The 12,068-nt window shown below is 41.8% G+C and overlaps 1 protein-coding gene across 1 annotated transcript in view; it reads left to right on the top strand.

Moving 5' to 3' along the window:
* Window positions 1-574: 574 nt before the first annotated feature.
* LOC121069948 (microsomal triglyceride transfer protein) overlaps window positions 575-12,068 on the top strand; it is a 28,712-nt gene continuing 17,218 nt past the window's right edge. Inside the window, exons 1-7 of the mRNA XM_040556482.1 lie at window positions 575-1,002; window positions 5,914-6,101; window positions 6,608-6,751; window positions 8,774-8,881; window positions 9,662-9,778; window positions 10,856-10,995; window positions 11,873-12,023. Coding sequence (XP_040412416.1) covers window positions 942-1,002; window positions 5,914-6,101; window positions 6,608-6,751; window positions 8,774-8,881; window positions 9,662-9,778; window positions 10,856-10,995; window positions 11,873-12,023 — 909 coding nt within the window. The 5' untranslated portion in view covers window positions 575-941. The remainder of the gene's footprint in view (window positions 1,003-5,913; window positions 6,102-6,607; window positions 6,752-8,773; window positions 8,882-9,661; window positions 9,779-10,855; window positions 10,996-11,872; window positions 12,024-12,068) is intronic.

Genomic DNA, 12,068 nt, shown 5'->3' with positions numbered 1-12,068 from the left:
GTGCCAAGGAGCACTGGGGGTTAACTCGCTGCCACGCCGTTATCTGAGGGACAAGGGTTTCCTTAACGAGCCCTGTGGCAGCATGGCTTAGTGAGGGATGGGCTGGGGTTTGCTCTCAGAGGAAATGGGAAAACGCTTGGGTTAGTCAGGCTGGGGCTTATTGGGAGATAAAGTGAACGTGAGGAAAGGGGAAAATACAGGTGAAAAAGGAGGACGTAGTTTGCCTTGTTGCTTGACTGAGCACAGCAGCTGTTATTCATCAGGGTGGGGCAGAGCGGCTGGCTTGTCTCATCTTTTCAGTCTCTAACCTGTTGCTGCAGTGCTCATAGAATCATAGGATATGCCACATTGGAAGGGACCCACAGGGATCATTGAGCCCAACTCCTGGGTCCCCAAAGGACCACCCAAAAAATCAGACCATGTGTCTGAGAGTGAGTGATGTAATACAGGGGCTGCTAATAGAGAATCCCATGTAACTGCTCCCAGACCCTTATAAAGCATCTTCCTCTGGTTGCCCACAGAGTTGATATACGAGGGTGGAGAACAGTGGGCAGAACCTGGCCCCTGGCAGCAGCAGACCCCAGCACACGTTTGTTAAAGCAGAGGAGGAGTGCGGGGAGCTCTGGTTCTGCCAGGCCTGGAGGCCACCTCCACTGCTCAGAAATGTGGCCGCACAGCACTAGTATTCAAAAATGAAAGCTGAGGCAATCAATAGAATGGGTAAAAACCCCTAGTTACCTTAGTTCTTAATAATTAACTGGAAGTCCTTCCATGAACTTAGTACCTGAGTGTGGAATTTGGAATCTGACCTTTACTACATCTAGATAAACACGGTGGCCGGCGCGGCGGCTCCCTCTGCAAGCACAGCTCCACTCTCAGCAGTTCTCTTCTTGGAGGCTTTCACACTTCATGCTGCAGTCAGGAGCTCGGGGGAGTCCAACATGATACTTCTAACTGTGCTGTTCCTTTGCATCATTTCCACGTATTCGGCCTCTGTTAAAGGTAGGTCAGCCATGGCACAGCCAGTGTGCATGCACAGATGTATGCTTTGCATCAGAAAGGAACATCTTTCCTCGGCCATGCCTGAGTAATGCCAAACGCAGCGGTTAATTACAAAAGTTTAGGTGCTTGTAACGTTCGTGTCAGCACTGGGAAGGGAAGAGATGATGTTTTGAGGTGCACAGGACTGGTGGTGTGAGCCAGGAAACAGGGGATCTTGACCTTGCTTAGTCAGGACATGCTGTGGGGGCACCAGCTGGAGAGGGACTATTAAGTTAAGCACACAGAAGTGCTCTGGTGGATCAGAGCCAGGAAGTGCTTTGGGCTCTCCAGGTTTCTTTCTGAGCAGTTGACTCAGCTACCACTGAAGTCAGTAACAAGCATCCCATTAATTTCACTGGAAGCTTGATCTGCAATAAGGCATGAAAACCTGGATGTCTGCACAGGCCTTAAGAGCGGGGCCTTACTCAGGTGTCCTGCACAAAGGTCAAGGGTACCAAATCTGGAGACTGCCCGCTTTAGCAGCGCCAGCCTACTGAAGGAAGGAAAACTGCCTTTCAGTAGAGGCCCTTTGTGGACAATCTGACATTAAACTTACAGGAGCAGCAGTCTTGCAACATTAGACAACACCTATTCTTTTAGTTTAACATGGATGTCCTCTGCAGGGAGGGAAGGGAAGCAGGGGAGCACCCAGGCCTGAGTTAAACTGTTAACAAAGTGGTAGGGGTGCTCTCAGTGTGCCTCACACACTGCCTCTGGGGAAGCACAGAGCAGCAACCTTCCTGCCTGCCTTCCTATCCCTTATGACAGGAGTTATACAGCAAAGAAGTCTGCAGGCAGTTCCTCTAGCAGCAGAAAACTCTCGTAAAACTGCCAAGCAACATTTGTGGCTAGATATTGATGTGCCACGTTTCTGGTGCCTACTCTTCTCAGCTTCTCCATAATGTCAGTTAAACAAAACTTATTGATGTGAAGTGCTATTTGTTTGTCACTTTACACCCCCAGTGCACTGTGCAAGCATTTTCTCATTAGTTTATCCCCCATTCAGTTCTGCAAGGTCTCATCTATCTCTTGTGCAGAGAGACTGAGAGCTAAATTACCGGCCCAAAGGCCACTTAGTGCCTCCGTGACAGAGCTCGGATTAGGATGAGTGTTTTGCCTTTCAGTCCACCTACCTTTTAGAAACGCTAAAGAAATTTGCAGCTCTGAGTCAGCTAAATCAACACACATGAAACTTTCCTACTGCAGTTCCAATTTTCAAATAAATGGCTGGCTTTTGCTTTTTGAAGCTATCCAATATCAGAAACAGTGGCAAATATGATTTATGAAGGTAGAGCCAGCTAGTAGTTAGAGACACGCATGCTGTGCATGCCGCATGTATTAATAAAAGGCACAGGACTTGACAGCTGTCTCTACCCATGCAGTGTAACCTTCTGTATTATACAGTATCATGATTTAATTATAGAATTGGCATGTTACTCTTAATGACAGACACTTAACGTAACTAGTCAAACCATGTGTTATGCACTCCACCTTGAAAGCATGCACTTCTGACCCTAAGACAGTGCGGCTGAACATGGTCTTTATGTCTGATCCTCCTCCTTGCTCCGGCAGTGGGATGTTTGCCACCAGCTGAAATGGAAATGGCTATAAGGACCTCAAGGATCACAGCCTTGGGTACAAAGGAAAGAGCCTGTGAAGGCAGTATGGATAATTGGTTGTTTTTTTAAGGTTTCTATTAGAAAGGAATAGGAATATTCCTTCTGAGATAGTACCAGAGTTTTCCTCATGAAAGATAGCATGAATATTTAGTAATGCTATTTTGAAAGCTGGTGCTGGGCAGTGAAACCTGTGCCTTTGTCCCTCAGGCATAATTTTCCTCCTTACCTCTCAATCTGACTGTGCTATCCTATTGTCTCTTTTGGCTTCCCCATTTCCGCCAGGTTAAGTGCTAACTCCTTGGGGCTGCCTTCAATACTGCCTCATCCCGGCTTCCTCTCTTACCATGATCCATCACTGGCTCACACTTTGCTCTCAGTGATGCCAGTCTTGCAACTAAAAGCCTCTTCTGCCCAGGGAACAACGTTTTCCACATATGAAATGGTGAAAGCTTTCAGAAGCTAGTAGTGTTCTAGCTCCTAGAAATACTTTGCAATTACTCATCTCTTTCATGACACTTGCAAGAAGCTGCCTGCCCGTGTCCTTTCTTCATCTCTTTCCTTCAGGAGGGAACAGTATATTTGTATATGGGGACAAGCAATTGTTGAAAGAGAGGAAGATGGAAGGAACTGCTGCCAAAAGAAAAAAAGATCTGTGGGGTGAACTGTGGGAGAAGGAAGAAGATAGGTGAAAGTTGCCTTTAATTGAAAAGAGAGCGTGAGCAAAAGCACCACCACTCACCATAACTAATTAGACTTATGTCTCTCAGCACCCAGATCATTTTTCTTGGATATGCTTTTCCCCCACCTTTTATCTTTAGATGGGACTGTGTCATCCTCTGCCTTTAGAAAGCACATAGCGGGTGGCCCCTGCCAAACCTCAGTGAATGCTAAATCACCAATGCTGCCATTTCTGCTGCGAATGAAGCACATTTTGAACCAGGAAGCAGCCTGCTAGGAGCTGCTGCAAAGAAGCAGGGCAGTTCCTGAGAGGTGCTCCTCTTCCCTGGGCACAAACTGAATGCTCTCTGCTCTCAAAGGCAACGTGGTTTCAAAGGTGATAGGAGTGTGAGGGGAAGGGGCAAAGGGAAGGGGCTAGGAAATACACAGCAACCTGAAGGAAGGTTTGTACACCTCTTTTTTTCCTTTTTTTTTTTTAAGCAGACACACACACAAAATGCAAAACTGGCAAAACCGCATGCCAGCCTGATGCTTTAGTGTCCCTGCAAAAAAATCAGTAGCCATAGCTTTGAGGTCCCCCACACAAACAGGCTGCTTCCCCTGGGATTACTGAACTTGCTGTGCCACATCTCCAGCTGGCGTAAATCCTCAGTCAGTTTACCTCTGTGTAGCTGTGCCAATTTTCACAATTTGCAGGCCAGACTCAGTGTGGCTGCTGTTTTCCTCAGAGAAAGGTTCTTCAAAGCTGACCTTAACATACTGCTGTGACGTCAAAGTGAACAGGGGAGAGAAGCGAGCAAAACCTTAAAAACACAGCTTTTTGGATTCTTTGAGCACTGCAGAATGTATCTGCCCAGCCATGATGGCCCTGCACTATCCACCTAACTGGGATTAGATGGGATTTTTTTTTCTGATGGTTGAATAAGAAAATACTTTGTTTTTCCTTTTTACCAATGCAGTGATTTGAAGTTTATTTAACAGAGTCAAATAAAACACCGAGGAACATGATATGAATCAAGATAGCCTGTTCATTCTCTGTGAGGGACTTTGAACACACTGATTACATTACGGCATGCTTAAGAATTTGTCTGAGATGTTTTGGTAGAGTTTTCTTTCTTTCTCTTTCTCTCTCTCTTTCTCTTTCTCTCTTTCTTTCTCTTTCTCTCTTTCTTTCTCTTTCTCTCTTTCTTTCTCTTTCTCTCTTTCTTTCTCTTTCTCTCTTTCTCTCTTTCTTTTCTGCACTTATAAGAGTGAGATGCATCTCCCTAAGGACTTCTCTTTTCTTAGATTAACTCTATTGTGCATTTTTTTTCCTGCTTCATACCTACAAAAGTAGGACTTCCTGCTGGTTTCAGCAATGCAGCACTCGGTGCAAGAGACTAGTTCTGTGACACTTACAGATAGCACCTAAGGTCACTGCATGTGTGTTTACTTTGCGGATGTAACAGCACTGTGTGTACAGCCAGCTTCTCCTCCCTTCCCTTCCCTTCTCTTCCCTTCCCTCTGCAAACTGAGTTCATCAGTTTGTCTTGTGTGGAAGAGACCTTTGCAGCCATCCAGAGCACAGGAGGGAAGCCCTTGGAAACAGTGGAAAGGAATGTCATGTATATCATATGTAACACAGTCCTTAAGGGGTGTTCAAGAAGAAACTGATTTTCCTTAGCCATATTTTAGGGGCATGGTCTTAATTCCTGTGCCTGAGGCTGGTGTCGTAGCACTACATGTTCCCCCCAGAACTGTGCGTGAAAGCAGAGAAAGAGAAGACAGGAAAGGATGTGGACATAGGGCACCCCAGGTCATTTTGCAAAGGAAAAGAAAAATAAGCCATTTGTATACTACAGATATCTTTTACACAAACAGCACTGAAACTGAATCCCTAGGGAACAGCATCTCCATTAGTTTGTTACTAATGTAAATGGAAATGGCACTGTAAATTAGGTATGTAAGCTTCATTTATGCTAGATTTTGTCTTTTTATATCCCTTAAAACACATTAGTTCACAGGAGAAGCATAGCTACAGGAACAGTCTTTTAATTTGAAGAACAAGAGCTTAATTACTGCATCTAAAAATATTTTCTCTGTGTCTTCATTACATCCATGTCACTCCTGGGCAAGGCTCTCAGTGAAAAGATTCCCAATAAATGTGCAAGAGGTGCAGAGAGCAATTTCCATTGGCTCCAACAAATGGTTTCAGTATATTTCAAATTGCTAAGCAGACAAATTGTGTGATTAATTACAATATTTTGATTTGCAAATCATATTGTATTCATTTCTAATGATAACATAGCCAAAGTAAAGATTTTGACTCTCTTCTATTTGTATATTTAAATGTAGAGCTAAAACAAAGGATTTTGTGAACATTCTTACCTTGTATATATGAGATTAGCGTCAACTTAAACAGATATTAAAAACAACTGCTGCGGTAGGACAGTCTCTGTAAGCAAGGGGAGCAAGTTCAGTCCCATAATCTTTTGCTGACAATTGCATTTTTAATTTTTCTAAAGGTGTTTTTTAGAGAGAATGACAGATTGTGTTAGTCATGTCTAAAACAACTTTGTTTTTGCTTTCCAAACAGGGCACACTACTGGACCAAGCTTAAGTAATGACAAAATATATACATTTTCTTACACTGCTGAAGTCTATGTTGATCGGGCTAAAGCGTCCCTGAAGAAAAGTGCAGGCTACCGGATTTCTTCTGATGTGGATGTCAACCTCTTATGGAGAAATCCTGACAATGATGATGACCAGTTGGTGAAAGTTACGGTAATTAATGCCATCACACAACTTACATGTCCAACCTTTTCTGCATTTATCTAATTGTTAATCTTATCTTGAAGTACTTGTTTTTGGAAGATAAGCTAAATCTTTTATTCTCTCATAGTCTCATCAACTAAAAATGGCTTCTTCAATTAGCTGTTTCCTGTAGAATAAAACTTCACAAGAATGTATCTAACATCCTAAGCCAGAACTTCAAAATATCTCCTGTATTTTGAAATTGCTTCATATGGCTTCTATAGTTTCAAACAACTTTTGTGCAAGCACCTATGTGAGGGGCAATAGGTTGAAGTCCTCAGTTCTAGCCACAAATATGACAAAAAATGAAAAAAAAAATGACATTTGCTAGAAATTTTGAAAAAATTTTGAACATTTTGAAAAAAAATGACATTTGCTAGAGACTCATTTTGGTACTTAGGTTCGAGGAGATTTAGTCTACCCAGCCTACCCCAGGCCAATACCAGACTGAATTTTCTCTGCTTTTTCTTTGCTAGATAAAGAATGTCCAAGTTGAAAATGTGAATGAACGTCCAGCTGCTAAAAACATCTTCAAAGGAAAAAACACAGAGAAGATCATCGGGAAAGAATATCTGGCAGCTTTACAGAGGCCCATGGTGCTTGAGTTAGCCCGTGGAAAAGTAAGACTCCCTTTTTCAAAATTTACACTCAGTCTCTGAGGACACCTGAGGCAAATCTTTAATGAGAGACTTGGAGAATTTAACAATTCACTATCCTCTCGGTGTTCTCGATATGCCACTGTGTCCTATCTTTCTGTACAAAAGACAATAGTTTGGGGCAGGCTGTAATTTAGCTGTACAAGGGGCCCTTCTATCCCAAGCCTCTTGTGGCTTGAGGACACTGTATAGATGTAAGTAAACACCATCTTGGCCACAAACACTTGGGTACATATGCAGATATATGCACAGTTGCTGTGTAAGATTTTTTCTGTTGACTTCAGTGAGGCCAGGATTTTATCCAAGGTCTGAACACAGAAAGGGCGATACAGTTTGTCATGAGGGAGTTACACCAAGTCTATGAGGAGTAGTGTTAATCTCTTTAAACCCTTAACAGATGTTTTAGCATGACTGCTTTACCCACCTCTCTGGTTTGCTTATTGACTTGTGTCACCTGTCGATGTTTCAATGGTCTCACGTTAATGTGCTTGATGGTGAAAGAGCTGCAACCTTTCATGTTGCTCATCTACTGGGAAACTGTCTCCAAAAATGAGAAGGAAAGGGACTGTGAGCAAGTGTGGCTCGACTGGTGCCAGGGTTTTGCAGCTTGCCCTGAAAGAGCACTGAAGCAGTCTCTCTTTGTAGGAGCACAGATGTCTAATTGTAGCTCTCAGCATCTCAGCCTTGCTTGGAAAGGGAATGAAGCAAATCCATCTCCTCATTTTTATTATTTTTATTTTTATTTTTTTTTTCTGTGGAGCTTCTCCTTTGTCTCCTTGCACTCTGGGCCAGGAGCACCAAGGTTTGAGCAACAGCTCCTCTTGCCTCCTCTCCATGCTCCTCCACCCTCCCATTGCTCGTGGCTGGGAGCATTAAGCCAACAGCTCTGCTCTCCCTTCTGCTGCCCGAGCAGGTGGGACATGGGCAGAGGGGCAGTGAGAAAGGAGGAAGGTTGAAGGTCATGCTCTCTTTTCTTTTCTGCAGAGCAGAGCAAGGGCTGTGACACCCTATCCCAGCAGAATCTTTACCTCCTGCTGTAAATAGGCACTGAGCACATACCCTGGCCACCAGCTCAGCCTACTGCTTTGCAGCTGCTATCAGGTCTACTCAGTAACTTTCAGACTCAGCCTTGTCATCAGTTTTACACAACAGAAAAAGAAACGGGACAGCACTGGCTCCCAACTGTACACATCCCTAAAGGAAGGCTGGGGTGTTGGAGGAACAGAGTCAAAATACATCTGCTCCCAGTACATTGCAAATACGCTGGCAGAAGAAGTTCACATGCTAAGACTGAGATGTAGTATTAAAAACGTGGGCTTTTTCTCAGGTAATAGGGTCTATACACTCCTTTTATGATTTCTCTGTGCTTTGATACTTTTACCCCTGGCACAGTGAGTTCACTTTCCAGGGTTGCCCCAAGATAACACGCTGACTTGGCTTACAGTTTCTGAAAAAAATGTATCTTTAAAGCACCTTGAATGCCAGGTGGAGGAGCAAAGTCTTTTGTTGCCAGAGGAGAGGCTGAAGCACAACAGTTGGCCCATGAAGTTCAAAGGTTGTGATATGTTTGACACGTTTAAGTCATTCTGTGATTTATCTATGATTCATTCTAGTTTTTGTAACCTGTGATTAAAGTGCAACAGATATTATGTGCACGTGGGGTGGGATTATTTGAAGATTATGCAGGAAAAGAAGTCACGTGTGAAATTATGCAAAGTTTTTCATTTTACTTCTAAATTCTCAATTAACAGGCAGGAAAGATGCTCACCGCACTGAAACAGTCTTAGGTACAGCTGCTTAACAAAGCTACATCTTTGTAGTCGTATCAGCAGGCTCTCCAGCATCTGTAGTTTGCTTAAATAAGGACAACAGGTCCAAATTCAGCTTCCCGGACAGAAAAAGTAAAGGGGATTTTATGGAGGGGACCCGCATTTGCTCTCTCTCATTTAACCACATTGGTTACATACTTGTTTTTTATTCCTACAGGTCCAAAACTTCTACTCATATCAAAATGAACATGCTTTTACTCAAAATCTTAAGAGAGGTCTGGCTAGCCTTTTCCAGCTACAGCTGCACTCTGGTACTTCTCGTGAGGTATGGTGCTATATCTGGCAAGATAACCATCATCAGAGAAACAGGCAGAGCCCAGCCTGATCTAAAAGGCAGGGCTGTGGCTCCTGCTGGCTTCAGAGAGAACAAAGAGTGGCAGAAATCAGCCCCTTGATAGTGTTTGAGGTTGGGGGTGGAAGGACAATCGTCTGAATATCTGTTGACACAAGTCAAGTTGAAATTAACTTAAAGAACTGGTGAAATCCATTTGATTTAAAGTACTTTAATCAATTTAGCAGGATTTGGAAATAAACCAACTCAAACCACGTCACTATAAAAGAGATAATACTGATGTTTAAATTCATTTGATTCAATGGATAAAACCATTTTAAATCAAACCAAGCATCCATACAAAGTTAGCAATGGTTTAGCCACAACCATTTAACCTGCATCACGTAGTTAAACTTTTGCATCTGTCAACATGAGCAAAGCTGGAATTTAATGCAAATTCTTACGTTTCGTGCCATCTGCCAGTTGTTTCCAAACTTTTTTGTTTAAATAAACTTTGTTACTTTCCTTCATAGCCAAATAATGGAAAGTACCCCTGAATATCTAAGACAGGTATTTAGAAACACCAATACAAGGAAAAATAAAGCAGTAGTCTCTCTTTACCCTCAAAACTGATAAATAAACCCAAACACAAACAGCACAGCATCTCATGTACAAACTGTCAACAGTGGAGAATATGGCTCATCTTTGGAAGGTGTTCTGGGGTCCAAAAGATAAATTCAAGAAATAGTCTTAATCTAATTCTTATTTTTCAAGGTGGACATATCTGGGAAATGCAATACTACTTACCAGGTGCGACAAGATCAAGTGACTAAAATAAAAGCCCTGGACTCCTGTGAAATAGAAAAAACGGGATTTACCAGCCACAACAAGGTATGATTTCTTCTACAAGGTAAAATCTGTTCTGCCTGTTTAAAATATATCCTTATTAGCTATTAGTCATTTTCTCAAAAGGTCTTTCTGGCATTGCGTAAAGCAAATTCCACATGTGCATTTATAGTATTACTAGTACAAATTTCATATGTGGTACCCACAGGGAGAACAGGAAATGGATTCTCTTGTGAAAACCACCTTGTCTCAGCTGACATTGAGTCCAGCAAACTAATTCACATCAATTTGAACAAATAGCGACGACTGTTACCTTTTTCTCAGCTTCTAAGTCACAGCATTCAGTGTACACAATAAATGCTGAGCAAAATCCTGACTCCTGGGTGGAGCCCTGTAGGGTTTGCGTAGGAAATAAAGGCTTCCCTATGAATAGGTGTGATGTAGGAGATATGCTGCAGAGGTTCCTGAAGCCCTACTATGGCCTTAATGATCCTTCACTATTAGTAAATGTCTTTCTAAGTGGTTACTAGTGAGTGCAAGCTGGACACATGCTGCAGGCACTGGGATTCTCCATGTCAGAAGCTGACATTCCTCAGCTCAGAGAAGTACAAAGGTAGCATATGCTCTGTTCATAAACTGACTTAACACAATGACTGAATTCCTGATTTTCACGCTTGCCATAAAGACTTCAATTTATATACAAACAGATCAAGCAAGGTGGTTGGTTTTCTCCTCAGTTGTGAACATGACAATCTCATTTATATGAGATTTTCCTGGAAAAGCTTCCCATCTTATATAAAATGTATTTTCAACTAAATTACCAGTCATGTTCTCAGCTACAGCCTGTTCCATAATTTCCTCTCCACCACACTTTCCTTTCTCGTAAGTATTGAATTTGAAACACATGGTGCAGAAGTGAGTGGCTCTTCTTGTAGAGGGAATTTGTGAAAATATGGGAGATCCTAGTTTGCAGGCTTAGCCTAAGATGTTGTCAACCCATGTGCACCTTCTTCATTTCACTATATTTTTTACGAGTTTTGCTGTGACTTGGAACTGTGAGGTCTTCTCCTAGATTGTTGTTTGACTAGCCTTTCTTCTGGTTTACTTTTTAATTACTTTCAGATCTTGGATGTCAGCACAAAAGCCACATCTGCCACAATTTATGTGCTGGAAGACAGTTTCTTTAAATCCATTAAGGCAGAAGAGAATTATGTTTTCTTTCTGAATTCCCGACGAAAAACAAATGCCAAAATAGTTTCAAAGTAAGTTGGACAATTTGACTGTTATTGATGGTAGCAGAAACTCATGGTTCAAGTCAGGTCACGTGTATGTCTTACAGCATTAAGATCTAAGACTGTAAACTCTTCAGGTAGAATTTAGATCTCTTTCATATCCATATGGTACCTAGTCCAATGTTGATTAATGGCTCTACCATAATAGATGCAAATAATAAATAATGGCACTCATAGGAAATGAAATTAAAACAGCTGCAACTGTCCAAAACATTTTAAGCAATTCATTACTTTGGTAGGAATTCTGTTTCTGCATTCTCTCATTGCTTAAGAAATACTCCAAATGGATCTTCATTTCTTATGTGTGAGAAATCAGAGGGATAGAAAAAAAATCAAAAAATCAGCTGCACAGAAAGGAAACAGTAATGGAAGCTAGGTCTGTGTACAACTCCAGACAGTAAAACACTGAAAGCTTGGTGATATTCATATAAGACAAATGATTCAGGCATCTCCTTAACATTATGCTATTAAAAAAAAAAAAAAAATTCAAAAACCCAATTTCCAGATCTTCTTATAAATAAATACATGAAACTTTTCAGAATGTCTATGGTTATTGAAGGCAGTTTATCAGACACTATAGATCCATACTTTATAAAGTTTGTTATTTAGGTATTTTATATCATGCTCCTCTAGCAGTAATCCCACCAGGGTTAAATATTTCTAGTACCTAAAAAGCTGTAGACTTTCCATGATCTGAACATTTTAAAACAAGTCCAAGAACTTTAGTAATTCTTTGTTCTGTATTTTTCATCTGTGGAGGGTTTCTTTTTGTTTCCTCTCCCTGTGATTTTTGCATTTCTTTGAAATGTTTGAGTTCTAATGGTGTTTTCAATGTATGGATGCACAGGCAGAGACTGGAACTGAAGTCAGTACAAGCTGGCCCTGGACTGATCGCTGGGAAGCAAGCTGCTGGTGTTGTCAAGACTTTGGACTCCAATTACGTGTCCATGCCCCTAGTAGCAGAGACAGTCAAATCCGAATGCAAAAAGTGTCCTTCAGTAAGTAAACGCAGACTTGTTGGACATCAGTTTGGTTAGCTGAGC

The sequence above is a fragment of the Cygnus olor genome, chromosome 4, assembly GCF_009769625.2.
Source record: "Cygnus olor isolate bCygOlo1 chromosome 4, bCygOlo1.pri.v2, whole genome shotgun sequence".
Classification (NCBI taxonomy): Eukaryota; Metazoa; Chordata; class Aves; order Anseriformes; family Anatidae; genus Cygnus; species Cygnus olor.
Note: the sequence above shows the minus strand (reverse complement) of the source record. Positions and strands in the feature narration are given on the sequence as shown.